Source organism: Panthera onca, chromosome D3 (assembly GCF_046562875.1).
Source record: "Panthera onca isolate mPanOnc1 chromosome D3, mPanOnc1 haplotype 2, whole genome shotgun sequence".
Lineage (NCBI taxonomy): Eukaryota > Metazoa > Chordata > Mammalia > Carnivora > Felidae > Panthera > Panthera onca.
The window spans coordinates 9,589,131-9,611,770 of record NC_138350.1 but is presented as its reverse complement, the minus strand read 5'-3'; the positions used below and the strand labels follow the sequence as shown (position 1 = coordinate 9,611,770).

Genomic DNA, 22,640 nt, shown 5'->3' with positions numbered 1-22,640 from the left:
TGTAAGTGGCCGTTACCGGATTGGAAACTTGCGGTGTCCGGTTCCAAGTAGGTGCCAAGTGAAGTTCCAGAAAACAAGAGAAGAGGGGGAAAGTCACCAGGTAAGAAAAGAGCGCAGGGACGGGCCCCTTCTGCCCCCTCCTCTTCCCTTCTTTTCTTCTGGGGTCTCCCCCTCCCCCTCCTGCCTGGTCAGGTCCTTGAGAAACATCTGTGTAAAGAATTACAAAAACAAACAAACAAAAAAGCCCAGTGTGGTTTTCTGGACTTCGCTTCTCGTGAGGGCAAAAACAAAGCATGCTCGTGTATATAACATGTGAGAGAGCCAGAAGAAGGACATCGGTGTGCCCAGGACCTGTTTTTGTTTTGTTTTGTTTTGTTTCCAGTTTGATTTCCTTGGGAGGAAAGAAAGCTGGCTTTGCCCTGGTGTCGAGGTAAAAGGCAGATGCTAGGACCCAGCTCAGCTCGGCTGCTAACAGGCTGTGTGATTTTGAGCAACGCACTTCCCTCTGGGCCTTGATTTCCCCATCCCAGGAGCTGTGGGCTCTGGGACCTCCCTGCCATGTGACTTTGGGCAGGTTAGGGAACTCCTCGGAGCCCCGCTCCCTCCTCTGTGCAAGGGGCGGGACGGTGACCTCTCCACCGCTGTCCTGAGGGCTGGATGAGAGAGGTGAGGCACGGCGGCTGGGGAAACAGACCTGGCTCTGTGCCCAGGTTTGCTCATCTGTAGAATGGAAATAATAACAGTGCCTTTTCTTGGCCAGTTCTGGGAATTCAGTGAGGTCATCTGTGATAAGTGCTTAGCTCACTGCGGGACCTGCAACCGCACTGCTTCGCCGTCCTCAAATCGGTGGCCCAAAGGCCAAGTGCACCCCCACGAGTATGTTTCCGTTGTTTTGAGGGCTTGCCAAGCTGCCCCCCCCCCCACACTGCCCACTTCCCATATTTGTTTCACCCCCCTGGTCCCTGGAGCTAGAATCCCCTTGGAGTCCCAGGATTCCTCCTTGCAGCCCTGAGGGTCCCGGCTCAGGCTAGGGGGTGGGCGTAGGTGGGAGAGGCCTGCGTCTCCATGGAGACGCTACCTGGGGGCTTAGGAAGAAGGGCGTAACTAACCTGCCCGCTGGGTGAGTTGGGTCCCTCCAGAGAGCCTCCATCCAGGGGGTGGGTTTCTACATTTGGCTTTCCTTTGGCGGGGGGGCAGGACGGAGGGCAGCTCCTCAGCTGAAAACGTTTTCAGTCCCCTCCTGCTGGGGCCTGGGCTCTTTGGTGACACTGTCCCTCGTTCTCACCTCACCCTGCAGGCCACTGGAGCTAGCAGCTGTTTGGAAGTGAAACGCTGCAGAAGGGGAAGGGGAGAGCGCGGGCCAGGCTCCGTGGGGGCCGATGACCCGCAGACAGAAGGATCTGCACCGGGTGCTGAGTTTGTTCCTTGTGCTGCGGATGGTGGAGACCGTGTCCGGGGCCAGGGGCCCATTTACAGGGACCCACATGAGCTCCCCGTTTTCAGCCTCAGATGTGAAGCAGACCCCCACAGCAGACGTGTACATCCAGGTAGGAAGCTGGCATCAGGCGGGGGTATATTCCCCCAATCAACGAATATTTGTTGGGTCTCTGCTATGTGGCAGGTACCCAGCTGAACCCTGGGACATACCAGGGAATGATAAAGACAAAATTCCCTGCCCTCATGGAGCGAACAGTCTTCTGGGAGGACAGATCAAGGAGTAAAACATGTACATTTCAGGTGGTAAGACGTTAGCGGGAGCTGTGATGAGGAGGGTGTATTTTCAGTGAGTTCCGAAGGGGTGGTCACAGGTGGCTTCTGTGAGACACTGACCTCTGAACCAAGCCCCGAATGGAAAAAGGAAGTCACTTATACAGACATCTGGGGAAGAAAGAGCATTCCAGACAGAGAGGACAGCAAGTGCAAAGGCCCTGGGGCAGCAGCAAGCCTGGCATGTTCCTGGAGCAGTGAGGAGGCCAGAGTGGCTGGTACAGGGCGAGCGAGGGGGAGAATGTTAAGAGATGAGGATGGAGAGGTAGCCGTGGCCAGGTTAGAAAAGGCCTTACAGGCTGAGGCTAGGAGGTGATATTTGTTTACAATAGTTGGGAGTCCGTGGAGAGTTGTAAGCGGAGTGTTGTCAGAATCTGATTTATTTCTTCAAAAGAGCTCTCTGGCTTCTCTGGGGTGAGTAGATTGAGAGGAGTGAGGGTGGCAGCAGGGAGAGCAGCGGGGGGGTGGGGATCTGGCATAAATGTTGGGGGCACACTGCGTGGGATCTACCAACAGATGAGGTGGTGGGAGAAAGAGAGATCTCCAGGGGGGGACGGTGGTGCTGTTGACTCGGATGCATGGAGGGAGGAGAAAGGCAGATGTCTCAGTGAGAGGCAGGAAGTCCTTCTCCAAGACAGGGAGGGTGGGGGCCATTGAGACAGGCTGCGGGAACTTGCATCACGCCATTCCGATGTCTGCGAGCAGGGGAGAGATCACAGTAGATCCCAAGTGAAAGACTGAAGGCAGGGGACTGGTCACCGTGACCCCTGGAGTCCCCGCCATTCCCCCTCGGGAGAATGAATTACAAACTCCTCCCTCTTGCACCGAAGAGCTGGGGGTGTTCAGTGCCCACGCCAGTGTTGTAGGGCCGCAGAGTACGTTCGTGCCCACCCTCGGAGGCAGGTGAACGGGTAATTATACCCATTTTACAGATGGGAAAGTGGTTTGTGGTTCGTGTGGTTATAAAATTCACCGCAGCCTCTCAGGGCATGCTCCTCGGGGGCAGGAAAACCGGAATAACTTGTGGCTTGTGCCAGACAATCTCTGAGTTATTGAGCACTTAGGCCAGCACGGAGGCACGCTCAACAAATTCTCCCCCAACTCCCCCCGTCCCCCCCATTTAGGGACACATCTCTGCCATAGATGAGAGTGCTGAGGGTCCGGGAGGGGAAGCCAGAGCCAGGAGAGGGCCAAATACTCCCCTGGGTGTCCTTAGTGACTCAGGGAATGGGGAGGAACCGAAAAGTCCACCCCAGACTCAGGGCAGTGCCACCGTGAATTTGCCACCCCAGGGCAGAGAGCTGGGGACGGGTGCTGCTGGGCTTTAGGGGAGGGCATGACTTCCTTGGGATGGGGGGCAGGCACGCTGTAGAAGAATGTGATTCCGGAGGCTGATGTGGGGGACCCGCCTTGCTGGCTCGCTCTGATGTCAGGGAAATGAAGACAAGCCGGGGCTGGGCCTGTCTCCCTGGCTGACCCTGAGGACAAGGAGGGGGGAGGGGGTGCGGGCTGGAAGGGGAGGCTACCCCTGCCCCACCGGGCTGGTTCCCCAGGAGCTTCAGCTCGTCACTTTTGGAAAGAGCTGAGTTCGAAACCGCCCTTGGGCAATCACTTTGCCTCTCTGTGCCTCCGTTTTCTCATCTATCAAATGGAGACAATTGTACCAACCTCCCAGGTCTGTCACGAAGACCGAGTGCGATGGTGCCCGGCACAGCGTGTGGCAAAACAGTTGCTGAGGACCTACTGTGTGCTGGGCACTGTGCAAGGCTTTGGTGGCGAGGTGGGCACTTAACAAGCGTGTGAGCCTACGTACGAATCGCTGGGGACTTCAGAACACATAGGTGCTTGGCAGGGGGGGCACCTGGGGTGATGAGAATTTATAAGTGGGGGGGGATCCACCCTAGGCTGCAGGTAGTCGGGGAAGGCTTCCTGGAGGAAGCATCTGGGGAACCCAAGAATTGGAGGATGAATGTGGATGAACATGGAGGAAGAAGGCCGCGGTGCAGCGGCCCCCAGGGAAGACATGCGCAGTAGATACAGCAGTTGCCTCGCCTGAGAGCCAGCCAGCAGGGGTGGGGCCGTGGCCAGAGGGCTCAGAGACCCAACATCTCCCCTCCCCCAGTCTGAGGTCGGTGGGAGTTCGGAGAGGGCTGGAGGGGGTGGAGGCGCGATTTGACTACGTGGTTTCTCTTTAAATTACGGTGCAACATACATAACCTCAAGGTCACCGTCTTTTCACTGTAATGCGGCCGCCGCACCCCCATCTGTCCCCTCCCCATCTCCCCCTCCCCCATCCCCCCCCCTCCGCTGTCTGCTTTCTGTCTCTACGAATTGGACTGGTCCACGCACCTCCGATAAACAGAGCTGAGGAGCGTTTGTCCTTTCGGTGACTAGCTTCGTTGCACCGAGCACAGCGCCATCCGTTAGGGTCCCCATGCGGCCCGTCCGTCGTGTGGTGGCGGCGGCATTTCCCTCCTTCTGAAGGCAGAGTCCTAGGCCACCGCATGGATATGCCACACCTCGTCGTCCGTTCATCCCTCCGGGACCCTGGGGGTCGCTTCTACACCTTTGGGCGGTTTGTGAATAGTGCCGAGGAACGTGGGTGTGCTCGTCTCTCTCTGAGACCTGGGTTTCTGTTCTTTTCGGCATATACCCGGAAGTGGATTTACCCGATCTGGTTTTTTCCCAGTTTTATTGAGATAGAACGGACATCCGGCACTGCCGCCGTTGAAGGCGTCCGGCATCACGAGTTATGTGAAGCGAGGACAGGAAGCTTAGTTAACATCTCTCGTCTCATATAGATGAAAGAAAGAAAAAGAGATATATATATTTTTCCCCCTCATGATGAGAACTCTTAGGATTTATTGTCCTGACAGCTTTCATACGTCCCAAACAGCAGCGATCACTCGTCACCACGTGGTGCCTTTCCTCCCTGGACTGGTAATTCTCTTAATTTTGGGGGGGATCTGCCCCACCGTTGTTTTCCATTCCCACCAACAGTGCGTGTGGGTTCTGATTTCTCCCCATCCTTGCCAATACTTGATATTTTCCAGGTTTGTTTGCTTTATATAGCAGCCCTCCTAATAGCAGCCCTCCTAATGGGGGTAAGGCGGTATTTACAAAGCTTTTTTTTTTTTTTTTAATTCTTGGGGGTAACATTTATTCCTCTTTGAGAGCCAGAGAGACCCAGAATCCCAAGCAAGCAAGCTCCGGGCTCCGAGCGGTCGGCACAGAGCCGGACGCGGGGCTCGAACTCACGGACTGCGACTTCATGACCTGGGCCGGAGTCCGACACTTAACCCACTGAGCCACCCAGGTGCCCCTCAGAGCTTTTAAAAGTTTGAGAAAGGGGAGGGAAATCCTAGGCTGCAGACCCGACAAAGGGCAAACATCCATCATACAGAGAGCTTCCAACTGAAAACTCTGGCAGTTTGAAGAAGGAACACACATGACCGTTCGCGCACGAGAAGGGCACTTGGCAAGTAATCAGGGACTTGCGATTTAGCGACAAGGAGATTCCTACCGCGCTGGCCTGGACAGGACTTAGTGAGAAGTACTGTGTATAATAAGTAGGGTCGGGGGCGGGGATTTTGGCCAAACCCACGGAACCTTTAAGGTATTTGTCTCTGCGAGAGACGTGGGCAGGGCCCCGCCCCTATCCTTTGGGCATTACCGTTTTTTGCTGGGCTGCTCTTGACTTCCAGTTGCCAGCATCTTTTTCTGGAACTGCCCCTAAGCATGGAGAGAAGAAGTGCTGGGGAGCCAGCTAGTGACCGGTAGGAGTCAGTGTATAAATACCCCAGCTCCCTTGCCGGCGGGATTACTAGTCCAAGGTGGGCGTGGTCCCAGCCCAGGCTCACTGGTAGCTTTCTTTTCCTTCCCCACCGCCTCATTTTGGGAGTTGTATTCAATACAGCTCCCAAATACTTTTTTTTTTTTCATAAAAAAATTTTTTTTTCTTCCAAATACTTACTTATAAATCCTTGTGTCCCAGTTGCTTCTGGAGGAACCCAGACTATGATACACTCTGACTCAGCCCTTTTACTTCTAGAATTCTCTCTTTCAAAATCGTTTCACATGTACTCAGTCACATGCAAGGAAGTTTATTGTTGGCAATATTGAAAAATCAGACACACCCATAGGCCTGCCAGTAGGGAAATGTTACCTCCCCTGTGCATCCTTCAGAGTATAAAATACTCCTCCGTTGTTGTTAAACAGATCGGCAGGGAGAGGCACCTGGGTGGTGCAGTCGATTAAGCGTGCTGACTCTCGATCGCAGGGTGGTGAGTTCAAGCCCTGCGTTGGGCTCTGCCCTGGGCATGAAGCCTACTTGAAAATTAAAGAACTGAAATATATCGGCGGGGAGTCTAGGGGGAGTGTGATGGTTAAGGACAGGGTTCTAGAGGCTCAAACCGACTGGATTCCCACCCTGTCTACCACTGAGTGGACCCCAGGACACTGCCTTCGTGTCCTTATCTGTGCACCGGGCACGATAATAGGGCTTTCCTTGAAAGATTGTGGGGCAGGTTAATTGAGATACATTTTAAGCTCCTGGCCTACTCAGAACGCTTTGACTTCTGTCAGCTTCTTCCTCGTAATGTGTACCGATATATTAACACACGGCGTGTATGTGAAGTGATAATAGCACATTGTAAGAAGAAGAGATTGAAGACGGATCCGTTTCTGTAAAACAAGACAAACTGTGTACTAGGATGTATATACAAGGTCATTATGCCTGTCAGGTTACTCAGGAAACCATCGGTGGGTGGGGCCTTTGGGAAGAGGTGGGATTGTGGCGGGTAGGGAAGAGAATGGGGGATTTAGAAATCCGTACATATTTGTGTTTGGAAACCAATATGTATTCGTGACTTACTTGTGTTAATTTCAAACACGAGTTTATTTGAAAAAATTAAAGTATGCGGTTGGCACTTGGGGGGGGTGGCGGTTAGGGGTCGGGCCGAAGGAGCTTGTCTTCAGCTGCTTGGATGGTCCCGGTCCGGCTGCCCTCAGGGCGTCTACCCCTGACATGTCCCCCCCCCACCCCTGCAGTGTCGTGAGGTGTGCGGCCTGAATGTCTCTGACCGCTGTGACTTCATCAGGACCAACCCTGACTGCCGCAGCGAAGGGGGTTACCTCAACTACCTCGAGGGCATCTTCTGTCACCTCCCGCCCAACCTGCTCCCTCTGGCCATCACCCTCTATGTGAGGCCCTGCCCCGGGGAGCTGGTGAGAGGGGCCAGTGGCCCGGGCCGGACTTAACCCTCCCTCCCCTCTCCGGCCGCCCCTCCAGGCTTTTTGGCTGCTCTACCTGTTTCTGATTCTGGGAGTCACCGCCGCAAAGTTGTGAGTTTGGCCTTGGGCTCTCGGACCTGCTTCTAGATGGGAACAGAGCCCCCGGGGGGTTGGCATTCGGGTGACCCCGTGTTTAGGAGAAGGAGGTGGGCAGGGACCACCCGCCGGGGAGGCCCACACTGGTGCCTTTCTCTCCGCAGTTTCTGCCCGAACCTGTCAGCCATTTGCACCTTGCTCAAGCTTTCTCACAATGTGGCAGTATCCTTTTGTCCGGGGCCTGCACCCCGGGGGGAGGGAGGGAGGGCAGTCCGAGGGGTGGCTGGGAGACAGGGCGGTGTGGCTCGTGGCCCAGGAAAGGCCCGGCCGGGCCGGGGGCCCTGGTCTATGTCCCCTTGACAACCCCCCCCATGGCGTCACCTTCCTGGCCTTTGGGAACGGTGCACCTGATATCTTCAGCGCCCTGGTGGCTTTCTCGGATCCGCGCACCGCCGGCCTGGCCCTGGGGGCTCTGTTCGGTAAGAGTGGCCCGGCTGGGGGGGTGGGGCAGCGGGAGTGGGTGCAGGGCGGGCTGAGCACGCCGTCCTCTCCCCCAGGTGCGGGTGTGCTGGTGACCACCGTGGTGGCCGGTGGCATTGCCATCTTGCGCCCCTTCACGGCCGCCTCCAGGCCCTTCCTCCGGGACATCGTTTTCTACATGGTGGCCGTGTTCCTGACCTTCACCGCGCTCTACCTGGGCAGAGTCACGCTCGCATGGGCCCTGGGTGAGCAGCCGCGGGGCTGGGTGGGTCATCCATCACCCAGGGCTGGCGGGTGGCAGGCCAGTGGGGCACAGGTCCCTCTGGGTTCCCAAGTGAGGGGTAACCCTACTCAAGCTGGTCTGAGCAAAAAAAAAAAAAAAAAAAAAAAAGGAACCTACAGTTCAGATAACCAAAGGGGGCAGGGCGGAGACTGGGGTGGTGTTGCAGACCTTCACGATGTCACATTTTAACAAGCAGTAGAGCCAGGGTGCTGACGGTGGCCGTCGGGGTCCTTGCTGCGCACGCATTCCACTCCTGACTCAGGTGACGCGGGTGGAGGCACAATTTATAAAGGGTTACGGACACCCACGAGGGGCACTGAGATGCAGAGACATCTGGGGATCAGCACAGTAGGAGCCCCGGAAAGGGCAGGGCATGCTAGCCGGAGCCTAGTGAGGACTGGAGGTCTAGACCTGGTGCCACCAAGGGCGAGAGCGACAAGTCACAGAGGGTCCCGCCCCGCCCGAGACCGGGCACCACGCCGGGGAGGGAGCCTGGAAGAGAGGGTGGCAGACCCTCTCCTGCCACCTGCTGATTTGCTGGCGGGCCCCCTGCTGGCCAAACCCGGCACAGCCAGAGCTCGGGGGCTGCGGTCTTGGGGCTCCCGCTTCCCAGGGCGCAGAGCAGGACACCCGCCCTCAGCGCTCGACTCAGGTCCCGAAGGCCACTGTCTGTGTCGGGCGTCTCCTCTTTGATTTCCAGACCGTGGGGGGCAGGGAGGGGAGGTGGGCCAAGGAGAGCAGAGTGGTGGGGTGGGGGCTCCAGGAAATTGCCATTTCCCTGCGGGCGCGGGGCTAGGTTGGCACAGACCAGCGGCACCAGGCACCAGGGGAGCTGACAGCCCTTTGCTCTGGGCCCGTGGCCAGGATGCCGCTTGGTGACAGCCCGCGCCCTTGTCCGCAGGCTACCTAGGCTTGTACGTGTTCTATGTGCTTACCGTGGTTGTCTGCACCTGGCTGTACCGATGGCAGCGGAGGAGGTCCCTGGTCTATTCCATGCCAGGCACCCCAGGTAAGGGTCTGGGTCGAGCTCCCGAGAGAGGCCGGCGGGGGCTGGCCCCCTCTGTGCCCTTCGCTGCTCCCTTAGATCTCTGGAGGCCAATGTCATCGTCCAGCTCCTCTGTGTACTTTTTCTACCCGTTCTCACCAAGGTCCCGCCTCCACACTTTCGCCGGTGCTGGTGAGGCCTCTCCCCCAGCTGCCTGTCCAGGTTCTCGAGTCCCTCCTGCTCCGTGCTCCTTCCAGGGCGACATCCAAGAGCCGTCACGGCTCACATCCAGTGACGCTGCCACATACACAAATACGCGCGTAACACCCACGTACGCAAATACATGCCCAACACACGTGCATACACGCACGCGCAGCCGACCCTTGAACAACACGCGGGTGCCGGTGACTCCCCCTACAGGAAGTCTGCCATGATTTTTCCTCTCCTCCCCGGTGGGAACTGAGCCTTCCGATTTCAGCACACATCACCCCTGTGCCGTCTTCCAGACCCATCATAGCCCATCAGGCTGGAGGAAGAGGGAGAAATGAAGCCTGGAGAGGGCCCTTTTTTTTAATTTTTTTTATTTTTAACGTTTATTTATTTTTGAGACAGGGAGAGACAGCATGAACGGGTGAGGGTCAGAGAGAGAGGGAGACACAGAATCTGAAACAGGCTCCAGGCTCTGAGCTGTCAGCACAGAGCCCGACACGGGGCTCGAACTCACGGACCGCGAGATCGTGACCTGAGCCGAAGTCGGACGCCCAACCGACTGAGCCACCCAGGCGCCCCCCGGAGAGGGCCCTTAAGGTCACACGGAGGCAGAACTAGGGCTGGCCGTGACTCCTCACTTGAGAAAGACCATTTTGATTTTAGGCCCCTCTTTGCCGGGCTCAGGCTGTAAGCGTTCCAGAGGACTTCCAAGGAAAGTTCCAGACTGACAGAGAAACATGGGATGGGTTCCAAATTCTGGAAGGTCCCAAACTGAAGTCAGCAAATGTTTGAATTACCTCTTCCAACGCCCTTACGTTACATTTGAAGATGTTTTTTGAGTTAGACTTTCTCACTCGGTAAGAATCCTGGGCGTGCGAAGGGATTCTGAGCAATCCGAGCTCCAGAGGGCCTGGACGCTTGGGCCCTGGACACTGCCCTGTCCCGGGGCTGTCCCGCGCTGGAATGGTGGTGGAGAGCGTCCGGGCTCCCTGGCCGGCTCGTGCGAAACACCCCTCTCTCCTACAGAGATGCTCTCAGACTCTGAGGTGGAACCAGTGTCTTCCAACAGCTACGACTACAGTGAGTCTGGTCTCCGTGCCCGGCGGGGGTGGGGGTACCAGGGCAGGGCTGGGGGTAAAGAAGTGGGGAGGGGAGCGGGGTTCCTGGAAGCTGAGCCAGCCGCACACTCCCCCTTGCACACCCAGGCGAAGAGTACCGGCCGCTTCTCTTCTATCAGGAGACCACGGCTCAGATCCTGGCCCGGGCCCTCAACCCCCTGGATTACAGGAAGTGGAGGAACAAGTCCGTGTACTGGAGGGCCCTCAAGGTGCTCAAGGTAGGAGGGGGGCCCCTGGAGCCAGGCTCACGGCTCCACGACAGCGGCAGGGCAGTGGCCGCTCAACCTTCTCCAGCTAAATGAGAAGGGAGGGGCTGGAGTCTGCTGAGACCCTCTCAGAATAGGTTACCTGGGACTTGATGGGGAAACTGAGTCATAGAGCTTGGCTGGGGGCCTGACCTGGGGCTCGGCCCCCACCGTGGAGGAAGGAGAGCCTCTGGGACAGAGGGAGAAGGGGAGGGGACCCCTCCTGACTGGGCAACGGGGGTCTGGGGCTGGGTCAAGGTGAGCTCCAATGAGAATGAGATTGAGCCGTTCTGACCATTTGCTGCTTCCCCGGGCTAACGTGTCCTGAGGTGTAGACCTGAGCGGGGTGCCCAGGCTGGTTTGCAGCTGCCTTTCACCACCCAGAGCAAAAGGGGCGGGGTCTCACCTCCCAGCCCTATCTCCTCCCGGAGAGAACCTGGAGGCCGCCAACGCGGAGACATTTTCGGCCCCTCTGTTCCAGGAGGCACGTACCACACACTTACCCGTCCTCCACGGTGGCTCCTGTGGCATCGCGACCTGGGGCCTCTCTGAGCCTCAGTTGCCTCCGCAGCAAAATGGGGACAATGATACAGTGCCCTACAGCAATGCCCTTCAGGAAACAGCCCCCCAAATCTCACCGACTTACGATGACCGTCTTTTTTTCTCATTCAAAGGCCTGAGGGCTGTCTGGGGGGACTTCAGGCTGTGTTCGGAGGTGTAGGTCCACCCAGCGTCTCATTCTGGGGCCCGTGGGTGCTGGGGATGCGCCCTGGTCTCGGCAGAAGAGGCCAAGGCCAACTTCGCAAGCACGGTTCAAGTCTCTACTCCCATCACCTTTGCCGACAGCCCGTTGTTCCAAAGCTCGTCACACGGCCAAGTTCAGTGGGGCAGGGCGACGTATCCTGCAGACTCCTATCACTTGGCAAAGCGTGTGGGTGTTGAATTCTGTCGCGGGAAGGGATCGGAGCATCGTGAACAGTATCGAGCCTATCACGGTCGCTGTGACAATTTAATAAAAAGTAATACGTGGAGGGCTGGGTCCGCTGTCTTAACAGGCACGCTCCATTTCATTGCACCTTGCTTTATTAAGCTTCACAGACACCGTATCTTTTACAAGTTGAAGGTTCGCGGCCAGGCTGTGTTTAGCAGGTCTGTGGGCACCCTTTTCTTTTCCTTTTTTTTTTTTTAATTTTTTTTAATGTATATTTATTTTTGAGACAATGTGAGAGACAGAGTGTGAGCAGGGGAAGGTCAGAAAGAGAGGGAGACACAGAATCTGAAGCAGGCTCCAGGCTCTGAGCTGTCAGCCCAGAGCCCGACGCGGGGCTCGAACTCACGGACCGTGAGATCGTGACCTGAGCTGAAGTCGGACGCTTAACCGACTGAGCCACTCAGGCGCCCCTAATTTTTTAATGTTTATTTATTTTTGAGAGAGAGACAGAGCATGAGCAGGGGAGGGGCAGAGAGAGAGAGGGAGACACAGAATCCGAAGCAGGCTCCAGGCTCTGAGCTGTCAGCACACAGCCCAACGCGGGGCTCGAACTCAAGAACCGCGAGATCATGACCTGAGCTTAAGTCGGACGCCCAACCGACTGAGCCACCCAGGCGCCCCTGTGGGCACCACTTTTCCAACAGCATTTGCTTATTCTGTGGCCCCGCGTTACGTTCCGGTAATTGTTGCGATATTTCATACTTCTCGTTATTATTATATTTGTCGTGATCTGTGGTCAGTGCTTAGCAGTCGGTGCTTACGACTCGCTGAAATCTCAGATGACAGTTAGCATTTTATAGCAACAAAGTATTTCCTTAAGTAAGAGATGTACATTTTTGTAGACACAGGGCTACTGTGCACTTAATAGGCGACGGTGTAGGGGAAACATAACTTCTATGTGCACTGGGACACCAGAACGTTCATTTGACTCGCCTCGTTGCGACATTCGCTCTAGTGAGGTGGTTGGGAACGAAACCCACGATGTCTCTGAGGTTTGCAAGTCGGCAGCACTCTGTCCGTGTTATTACCTAATTTAGTTACTGGCTGAAAACACAAGGTGTGGAGTCGGTCAGAGCTGGCCCCGTATCCCAACTTCCCGTACCCTTCCGTGTGTGTTTGGAGAAGTTCCGTAACCTCTCTGAGCCTCAGTTTCTTCGTCTGGAAGGTGGGAAAAGATTAGTTCCCATGCACGGGGTTGTCGTCAGGATCAGCGGGCGAGGTGCTGTGGTCAGCCGAAGAACGGCCCCCTGCCCCCCGCCCCATGCCTGCGTCCTGCTCCCTGGAAACATGACTATGTTACCCTCATGGAAAAAGGGATTTGCGGCTGTGATTAAGGATCTTGAGATGCAGAGATTTTCTTGGATTATCCAGGTGGGCCTGGTGTCATCACCAGGCTCTTTCTAGGGAAGGAGGGGGGCGGGGGGGCAGGGACGGAGTCGGAGGAGATGTGATAAGGAAGCACAGCTTGGCGTGACCCGGGTGGGGGCCGCAAGCCAAGGAATGCGGGCGGCCTTGGAAGCTGGAAAAGGCAAAGAAACGAATTCTCCCGCAGAGTCTCCGGAAAGAGCTGCGGCCCTGCCAGCCCCTTGATTTTAGGAGCCTGTTCCCCAGAACTTGCCGGAAGGCACTCCGTCCTGGCAAAGGTGTCCCAGCGGCACTAATACAGGCAGTTAGCCTGGGCCTGCCCAAGCCTTCGCGCAGCCCGCTGGGACGCGGGCCTCCCTCGTGACCTCCGTCTGCCTTCGCCCACTTGACAGCTGCCCGTGGAGTTCCTGCTGCTGCTCACCGTCCCAGTTGTGGACCCCGACAAGGACGATGGCAACTGGAAACGGCCCCTCAACTGCCTGCACCTGGTGATCAGCCCGCTGGTCTTGGCCCTGACCCTGCAGTCGGGCGCCTGTGAGTATGGTCCCGGGCCGGCCCCCCTCCCCCCCGCCCCCCATTCCGGGCCACGTTTCTGAAGGCAGAGTTGCCTGGATGGCAGAAGGGCGTCCCCGGTGGGGGGTGCCTGCTGTCCGAATCACGGCCGTCCCCCCTGTTGCCTGCTGGGGCACCTGGCTGGGGAATTCGAGTTTTCTCCCATCTGTGCCAGGCTGCCCTCGCCTTTTCCGACCTGTTCTGGCTAAAGAAATGCCCAGTGTTATCAGGTGTTTCCCAACTCCTGCTGTGCAGGCTTCTTTCTATTACGTGCTGCCCATCCCTCTGTCCCCTGGGCATCACGTGGAGGTGGGGGGGGGACTCTGGTGACAAATGTAAATGCATGGCCGGGTGTCAGCATGAGACAGCTCCCAAGTTCCCTGGGGGTTTCCTCTCTGATTTGGGTGCGGGGGGGGGAGGGGGGGGAGGAGGCACAGAGACTGTCCAGCAGGGCAAGGTGTGATCCCAGAGCCGAGAAGGGCGCCCCCTGGGGGTGCCAGCCGTCTCGTCCCTCAGCCTTTCATTCCCTACTGAGCGGGAGGGTCTCGTCTCGGGTCAGGGGCCTTGCTCTCATGATCTCTGTGACTTCTTAAAAGAGTAGTTCCCAGGTGTCGGTCACTCATGAGCCATCTTCTTGATTTTTCTCCCTCTGTGTACCGTTAAGTCTGACATTTTTCTTGAATCAGCTGTCCTTAAACTTACATTTGCTGCAAAGGAAACTGTATCAGCCTCACCAGTAGGAAACTGGCTTCATTGCCGATACGTGCAAGGTAAAGGCACAGCAAAAATTAAGCTGGAGAACCCTTTGTTCCAGAGGCTGGAGAGCCCTTTGTTCCAGAGGGCGTTCAGCAGGTGTCAGAGACGTCACAGACCCATTAGCACCAAGGGAGACTTTCTCTGAAGGAGGAATCCCTCGCCTGAGATGTGATTGTGGCACGACAGCGTCTTGTCCACGTACCGACACCATCCGGTGATAGCAGGTCCATCCCGGGGAAATTCTGGTTCAGGCTAACGCGTTTGTGACCCCCCTGCTGGGCTGAGCACCGCATAGCGGGGCCCCCGGACTCGGCTCCCTGCCGGAGGGGGTGTTGTGTCTGTCGTCAGAGTCTCCCAGCCTCCCTCTCTAGACCACCCCCAGAACCCTCTTCCTGAAGGGCCACTTTTCATATGTGGTGGTCGCCTCTCCGCTCCGAGACCTCCGTGGCTCCCCAGTGCCTCTTGGTACAAGTCCACACCCCCGCCGGCCATCCTTCAAGCCCGCCGCCTTCCCCAGCCTCTTCTGCTCATGCCGTACCAACCACCTGCTTGGTTCCTCCCCGGTCCAGCTCTCCCCTCTCCTCCTGTGGCCCTCGTGCCCTCTCTCTGCTTATGACTCATATCCTCGGCGCCCGAAGAAGCCCTTCCTGACCACCCCACATCCAGCCACCTCCTAAAATTCCCCTAGGACAGGCTTAGCCAATACAGGGGAAGGGGCCCCTGACCCAGGCGTCAGGTTCCAAAGCCCAGACCACGTTCTGTCAGAATCGCCTCCTGAGATTCTGGCACAGTGTGCTGGGGACACGATTCTGTGTATCAGCTCCCTCGTGTAATTCTGTCGCCAGCTGACGCTGGAGAGCCCGTGAGCTAGACTGAAAAAGAACAGGAGGAGAGTCTGGGTCGCCCAACCCTCCACTGCCTTCGAGTGGTGGAAAGGGTCACGTGCGGAGAATTCCAGCGTGTGCTGCCTGCCCGTAGGTGGGGCTTTCTCCTTTTCGTGTTTTGCTACGAAGCCCCCGGAGCTCACATAACTCTCACTGGGCTCCTTTGGGGAGCGGGTTTGTCGAGAGAGCAGACGCGGGGGGCCCCGGGGTCAGTGGGTAAGAGGCAGGGGCTCTGTCTTTAATTTCTCTGTCCCCTTGCAGTGCCCGGGACAGCACTGGGCACATTGCGTGTCCAACGACGGAGTGCAAGTGACTTTTATCCCTGGGTCTCTCTGCCAGCCCTCTCACTCACTCTGGGGAAGACGTGTGCCCTCCAGGAGGCACGGCCACGCGGAAGCAGCGGTCCCAAGTCCCTCTCTTGCCTCTCTGCAGACGGCATCTACGAGATCGGTGGCCTCTTTCCTGTCTGGGCCGTGGTGGTGATTGTGGGCACAGCCCTGGCTGCGGTGACCTTTTTTGCCACATCCAACAGTGAGCCTCCCAGGTTTCACTGGGTAAGAATCTCCGGTGCTCCGGGGTGGGATGAGGGGACGCTGGAATCTTCCAGAAAGATGTCTGTCCGTGCTCCCGGGGCAGTTAGGCCAGTAATCACTTTCCGTGATGACAGGTCTTTAAAGCCACCTTTGAGACTTTTGGGTTTGTTTGTTTTTTTTTTAAGTTTATTTTGAGAGAGAGAGAGAGAGAGAGCACGAGTGGGGGGGGGGGGCGCAGAGAGAAGAGGGGGGAGAGAGAGAATCCCAGCGAGGCTTGAACTCACCAACATTGAGCCAAAATCAAGAGTCAGACCCCTTAAGTGAGCCGCCCAGGTGCCCCACACTTTGGACAGTTTTGTACCTGTTGAAGGTTCTTTTTTTCTTTCTCTTTTTTGGAGCAGCTTTATTTTATTGAGATGTAATTCACATATCCTGATGCAACTCACCCCTGTAAAATATGGGATTCGGTGGTTATTATCATATTCACGGAGTTGTGCAGCCATCACCATTATCAGTTGGGGAGCGTTTCAACACCAAAAAAGACACCCCACGCCTGTCCCCCACCCCCTGGCCACTGCCAGTCTGCTTCCGGTGCCTGTGGATTCGCCTGCTCTGGACTTTTCGCAGACACATACGTACACAATATGTGGCCTTTTGTGACTTTGCGTCGTGTTTTCAAGGTCGTTCCGGGCATGAGCCGGGATTAGTGAATCTCTCCTTTTCGTGGCTCAGTGCCATCCATCGAATGGCGATGCAGCACATTTAGCTTATCCGTGCATCATTCACGGACGTTCTTTCTGCTTTGGGGATGTTACGAGTAACACCGCTGTGAACTTGCGTGTAAAAACGCGTGGCTGGGAGGTTTTGTTTCTCCTGGGTGTATTCCTAGGCGAAACGGTGGGGTCACTTTTCGAGGGATTGCCAGACTCTTTCCCGCTGCAGGAAACCCCTGTGTCTCCAATAGCCAGGTTCCAGGGATAGAATTGTCCGGTGTTCGTGGGTGGGTTTTTTTCCCATTCGCTCCACCCTGCAACACCCTGAGGAACTTTTAGGCAGTTTGTCCAGAGTTTACTCTTAAGCGTTCACTTAAAATGTTCTTTTTTTTTTTTTTTTTTTTTTTTTTTTTTACTATTTATCGATTTTTAAAAACTGCGGATTTTAAGGCATCAGCACACGCTCCAGCAGGGAGCGTACCTTGAAAGACGTGATGCGGAGTGAATGAGACCAGTGACAAAGGACCACGTGTTGTGTGCAGCCGTGTATATGGCGTGTCTAGAGCAGGCAGGGAGCAGAGTAGCAGCTGCTGGGCACCGGAGGGAGGTGGGGTGCGCTGGGGAGTCCCCGCTAACGGGGATGGAGTTTCCATCCCATAGCTGAAGAGAGCTATGACTAAAGAGTAACACTGAGCTAGCATTTTACTGAGCACTTACTGTGTGCCAGGCGCTCCCTGCTTTGAATGCATTAACTCATTTATGCTCGTGACAATCTCGGGGGGTAGGTACTGTGATCATCCCATTTTCCTGATGGGGGAGCTGAGGCCGAATCCCTGCTGGGGACCGGCCTTGGGCCATCAGCGCACCGTTCCCTCCCCAGCTCTTTGCTTTCCTGGGCTTCCTGACCAGCGCCCTGTGGATCAACGCAGCCGCCACAGAGGTGGTGAACATCTTGCGGTCCCTGGGCGTCGTGTTCCGGCTGAGCAACACCGTCCTGGGGCTCACGCTGCTGGCCTGGGGGAACAGCATCGGAGGTGACGCAGGGCCGGGTGGGCTTCTGGGATGAGTGCCCGCATTTCACTGTCCTTTGCTCCCCTGGCCAGAGTGCCTGTGGGCATGTGCTCGGGCCCACTGTTGCTCTGGAGTGACCATAACTGGTCATAGGGGTGAGATGGCCTGGACCGTATCTGGGCCAGGAGACTGTAGAAGCCCTCGCCTCTTCCCCCTTGTCCGATGGGTAGACATGGGGCTCCCCGTTACAGCCAACCACGCTGAACGTGTACGTGGGGTACGCCACCTACGCGGGCATTCACACACGCACCCATATACCCTTCTCTAACTGCTGCCGCCGGGTAGGGTTGGCCAGGTTGTGCACTGCACAAGAGCATTCAGATAAGGAGTCAGGGGGGCTAAAATGCACATCTTCCATTCACCTTTCGGGGTACCTTTTTCTAATTTGCATAAAGGTGCTATGTGTGCTGGCCGTAATGGCATGTCACACCCCGGGTGGGAGGGAATGGGACAGAAAGAATGAAGGAGGGAATCATGTCGTGGGAGGCCGTGGCCGAGGGCCCGGCCAGCTACCGCAAGGCCCAGATGGGCATTCGTGGGTGTTTGTTGACCGAACGACTGTGGTTAAGAATTAGGGAGCGAATGACCAGAGGGCCAGGGGGAGCCACTCCCCGCCCCTCAAGGGGGTCTCTCGTTTCCACGCAGACGCCTTCTCAGATTTCACGCTGGCCCGCCAGGGCTACCCGCGGATGGCCTTCGCAGCCTGTTTCGGGGGCATCATCTTGAGTATCCTTCATGGGGCCGCCCTCCCCTCGGCTCTGGTGGCCCGGCCTCCGAGGGCCGCGGGCGTGCTCGGCGCCCCACCCCTGCGATTGGCCCTTGCTGTACCCCCTGGGCAGGTGACGGAGCTGCCCGAGCCTTAGTTTCCTCATCTGTAAAATGGGCGTGCTGAGAGGACTGACCTCAGAAGGGCTGTTGTAAGGATTGAATGAGGCGACAGAAATGCTTGGTGCCTGGTGAGCCCCCAGTGGACGGCAGATACTCTTTTTCGTAGATGCCCCCATGCCGAGCTTATGCGGGCCCTTTGGAAGACCCTCTTCCCTTTCTTATGGACATCGTGGTCTGTAGATGTTAGGGGTGGCCAGCTTTCTCTTAAAGGGCAGGAGAGTAAATAGTTTAGACTTTGTGCGCCCTGCCAACCTCTTTTGCCACCACTTGACTCTGCTGTGGTCGTGTGGAAACAGCCATCGGCAACACGGATATGAATGGGTGTGGCTCTGTCCCAATAAAACTTTATTTATAACAGCGGCCCACGGGCCGCTTGGCCTGGGGGCTGTAACTTGCCACGCCCCGGTCTGTGCAGGAAAGACAAGGATGAGCCCCCCCACCCCCACCCCGGGGCTGAGAAGAAAGGGCTTTAAAAGTAGACGGACTCGGGTTCCGGCTGCAGTGCCAACACTCGCCAGCCGTGTGACCTCGGGGCTTTGCACACATCTTACTCTCCGAACCTCAGCAGTCTGTAAATTCAGAATGGGTTGGCGTGGAGACTGATGACGGGGTAAAGCACCCAGGGCGGTGCCCCGGCACATAACGTGTGCCCAGCAAACGTGGGCGGGGACTGGCCGTTTGTCACTCCTTGGCCGGCCAGGGCCTTCCGGGGGGTGGCCCTTTGAGACCTGGTCCTGGCTTTCTCGCTGTGGCCTCCCCTGAGCCCTCAGGTTGGAGTGGGAAGGAAGGAGCCCTGCCCGGAGTGGCGTCCCTTGAACGACACCTGTAGATGGCCTTGACCTGTGCTCCGTCACAGGTCGCCTCCCCTAGCCGCAGGGAAGCCCATTGCTTACCAGGGACCAAGCACTTCTGCAAACTCATTTCCTCCTTGCAGTTTGAGAAATGTACATTAAAAGGGGCTAAAACTGGAAAGGGTCCCCTCAGGGTTTGGGGGGGCTGGGGGTGCATAGACCACAAGGGAAGCCGGGGGGCGTGGGGTTGGGGTTGTGGGGCGTTGTTCCAGCAAACTTCCTGAGCCGGGCCGCAGATATCCTAGTGGGAGTAGGGCTGGGCTGCCTGCTCCAGATCTCCAGGAGCCACGCGGAGGTGAAGGTGAGTGGCCAGACCCCTGTGCAAGGGGCCCCTTCTGGGATTTTTCTTTCTTTCTTCCTTTTTTTTTTTTTTTTTTTTTTTTAAGCAGCCTTCACACCCAGTGCGGAGTCCCACGCGGGACTTGAACTCACGGCCCTGAGGTCAAGATTGGAGTTTCTCTCTCCTCATCTTTCTCCTGTCCCCCAGTGCGAGAACATTCCCGTCTCAGCAGCATATGCTTGCTGGGAAGAGGTGTTACCTGAACTCGTGACAAGTCGGAATGTGTAGAATATTTTTAAAACAGCCTGAATGCAGGGTTGAAAAAAAATGTATTCCTTGCAAGTTCCCAGGGTAATTAGGCTATAGCTTTGCGGCGGGGGTGGGGGTGGGTGGGAGTAGGGGGTCAGGAAGGCCCTTGGATTTATGTCCCGGTCAATCACTTTAAGTCTCCTGCCGTGTGACTCTGGGTGAGTTAGGACATCCCTGGGCCTCAGTCTCCTCACCTGGGAACTGGGTGAGATGGCACCCCCACAAGCTTCCTGGATAGCATGCGTGAGGCAAGGGCCAGGCCGAACCCCTTTGCCCAAACTGCCCACAGAGGACAGGCCAGGAGGGAGGATTATTAAATCAGCCCCAGCAGGGAGCCTGGGAAATTTGGAGAAGATTCTGAGACGCAGAGTGGAGGTTCTTAACGCTTCAAGGATGCCCGAGGGGTGCGTGAGACCTCCTGTCGCAGGCGTTCCAGCGGCTGGGGGCTTTCCAGCGGGTGGGGGCTGGAAACTGCGTTTTAAAAGCAGCTCCCTGGGGACGGATGAAGGTAGGTGGCTTGAGAAACCCTATTCCAAACAAGGTGGAAAAGGTCAGCCCTTACCAGGACCAGGGAGGCAACCAAATCGTGTGGGCGATTCACGTGGGCCTCATGTGGCCAGATAGTCCACATTTTCTAGAGAAGAAATCAGGATTCCCAGGGGAACTTTCTCGAGTCTCAAACGTTGCTCAGGGCAAACGGGAAGCCGGCCCGAGGCAGATTCGACCCCGCCCCGGCCACCAGTTCGCATCGTGCCTCGGGCATCTCTGTTCTTAAGGACCCACCGCCCCGGCCCCCCACGCGAGAGCAGCTGGGGTGCTGTGGGGCTGAAAGGTGGCGTTATCAATGGGAACCGTCACCCATGCTTTCCCTGAGGGGCTGTGCTTGGCGGTGACTCTTGCGGCCAATGGCCTGGAATTAGCTGGCGGCAGGGCCAGCCTTCGAGGTAGCCACGCCCACAAGCAAACAGCTACCGACTGCTTGGAAAGTTTGCTTTTCTAAAAGGTAAACACGGGCTGCACATTTTGTTTAGACGCTTCACGGTTTAATAGGTTTCTTTCATGATCCATTCCCGGGCAGTTCCAGTTAATGAGGATTTAGGGTTGGCTCCCCAAGGGGCCGATTTCTTCCTTTCTCTTGCTCTTTGTGGGGTGTGTGTGTGTGTGTGTGTGTGCATTCCACTGCCTTTGTGCGGAGTTTAGGGATGGAAGGCATCATGGACGGATGGCCAAGGGCTGGTGTTGGGTGGAAAACGCAGCTGCTCTTAAGTACTTCTTCGCCTACGATTCCGTTTCTGGTTTCAGGACGGACGTGCGGGTCTCCGTGTGTGGATCCCACGCGTGTGTGCATGTTCGTCCCTGGGCGGGGAGGCAGGATAGGGTGTCGTTAAGAGCTTGGACGGGGACGTGGGCTCTGGCACCAATTAGTTTCCTCGCCTGTGCCTTGGGGTGAAGACGCTCCCCTCACAGGTCGTCGGGGGAGGTCCTTACCCCCGACGCACAGATGAGACGCTACGTGGAGTGGGTGAAAACACCCAGCACAGCACCCAGTTGTCGAGTCCCCCGTGGATGTTAGGCGAATGCTAAGTCCAGGAGGCAGGGAAGCAGGGAGAGGGTCATTTCACTTCTTTTCGCTCTTCTGTATCGCTCGAGAACTTTCCACCACCTGCACGGAAGGTGCGTATGTAACAGACCGTGTTAGTTTCCTAGGGTTACCATGGCAAGTGACGACCAGTTAGGTGGCTCAGAGCGTGGAACTTGAGGGCGGGGCGTGCCATCCCACGGGGCCAGAGCTCCCGCACCTGGCGAGGGGTGGGTGACGGACTGGTGGCCGCGGTGACCCCGCCTCTCCCCCCGATCCCCCCACAGCTGGAGCCAGACGGACTGCTGGTGTGGGTCTTGGCGGGCGCCCTGGGCCTCAGCCTCGTCTGCTCCCTGGTCTCGGTCCCACTGCAGTGCTTCCAGCTGAGCAAAGTCTACGGCTTCTGCCTGCTCCTCTTCTACGTGACCTTCCTCGTGGTGGCCCTGCTTACCGAATTTGGGGTGATTCACCTGAAGAGCGTGTGAGTGACGCCGCGTGGCCGGCGCCGCCTGGTGGCCGGGAGGTGTCACTGCAGGCAGAAAGATGGAAGTCGGGCCCCGGTGGGGGGGGGGGCCGTGAATGGGGCCCCCGCCCTGGGCGGGGCGACCAGCTAAGCCTTGTTTCCGGGACGTCGGAGACCGGGCCTCGCTGTGGACAGAGTTGCAGACAGAAGGCAGACGTCCTTGGATGATCGGCGGAGCCTCTCGGAGGCTGGGGTTGGGGGTGAAGGGGATGACGGAGTGCCTTCCAAGCTGTTACTGGAAGACCACCGGCGTGTCCGGGGCCTGGAGTCACGCCCTGCTGCCTTCCCGCATCTTCTCAGGGCTCACTCAGACCGCTGCCGAGCCCGGGCTTAGCCAGAGTGACTCAGAGGGCGGGCACAACACCACGGGCCTCAGGCCATCGGGGCTGAGTTCTAGAGCTGCACCGTCGGACAGAAATGGAATAGGAGACACCGGACTTTGAGATTTCTAGTCGCCACGTTAATAAAAGCCAAAGCAAACGGGGGGGAGGGGAGGGGGGAATTCGTGCTACCATACTTATGGCTCAGTGGCCCCAAACTAGCAGCACGTGGCTCTGGCCCCCTCAGCGGCCACCGTCCTGGACGGCACAGCCCTCGACTCTACCTCCGGGACTGTCTGCCGACTGTCGCAAGCGCCTCTGTGCCCTGAGCTTGGGTTTCCCCAGCCGTGAAACAGGAGTCAATTGACCGTGGCCCTGTGCCTACCTCAGGGGGAGCCCCGGGCCGGGGTCACAGTGCCCGAAAGCTCCGGGGACAGAATGAGTGCTCCCCAGTGCCTTCCCGCTGTCCGCCGCTGACCTGACTTTCCAAGGAGCACCTACCTTCTCAGTTTGCCCGGCCGCCTTATGCCGGCGGTGGCAAAGGGGTCCAACTGTCTTTTTTCCAGTGAAAAAGTCATTAAATATTTCAAGTGTACAGAAAGGGACACA

General features: G+C 57.1%; 1 protein-coding gene and 1 long non-coding RNA gene across 6 annotated transcripts; one reads left to right on the top strand and one right to left on the bottom strand.

Moving 5' to 3' along the window:
- Positions 1-22,640, top strand: SLC8B1 (solute carrier family 8 member B1). 5 transcript variants are annotated; one of them, XR_014135853.1, is made up of 18 exons: positions 1-100; positions 1,298-1,547; positions 3,443-3,547; positions 6,817-6,969; positions 7,058-7,110; positions 7,260-7,318; positions 7,470-7,574; positions 7,653-7,820; positions 8,760-8,867; positions 10,080-10,133; positions 10,259-10,389; positions 13,165-13,306; positions 15,397-15,518; positions 17,091-17,244; positions 17,927-18,007; positions 19,257-19,321; positions 21,476-21,898; positions 21,930-22,640. XR_014135853.1 is itself a non-coding variant. In XM_081790693.1 (18 exons), exons 3-18 carry the CDS (start codon positions 1,380-1,382, stop codon positions 21,671-21,673), a joined length of 1,866 nt encoding a protein of 621 aa, XP_081646819.1. In that variant the 5' UTR covers positions 2-100; positions 761-876; positions 1,298-1,379; the 3' UTR covers positions 21,674-22,640. The 5 variants fall into 5 exon arrangements, 4 of the variants coding, with proteins under 4 accessions (XP_081646817.1, XP_081646820.1, XP_081646819.1 ...); XM_081790693.1 differs by adding an exon at positions 761-876 and having other exon boundaries at positions 2-100; positions 21,476-22,640; XM_081790692.1 differs by adding an exon at positions 383-430 and having other exon boundaries at positions 2-100; positions 21,476-22,640.
- Positions 20,609-21,309, bottom strand: LOC144613910 (uncharacterized). Its single transcript, XR_013551370.1, has 2 exons — positions 21,098-21,309; positions 20,609-20,965 (listed from the first exon to the last, which is right to left on the bottom strand). It is a non-coding gene; the product is annotated as an uncharacterized LOC144613910 (long non-coding RNA).

Excerpts from the sequence above, each read along its gene's own strand:
- SLC8B1 (XM_081790691.1), top strand. The coding sequence starts at position 1,380 with ATGACCCGCAGACAGAAGGATCTGCACCGGGTGCTGAGTTTGTTCCTT. Across the intron at positions 7,575-7,652 it reads GGCCCTGGGGGCTCTGTTCG|GTGCGGGTGTGCTGGTGACC; the intron begins GTAAGAGTGGCC and ends CCTCTCCCCCAG. Across the intron at positions 19,322-21,475 it reads GGAGCCACGCGGAGGTGAAG|CTGGAGCCAGACGGACTGCT; the intron begins GTGAGTGGCCAG and ends ATCCCCCCACAG.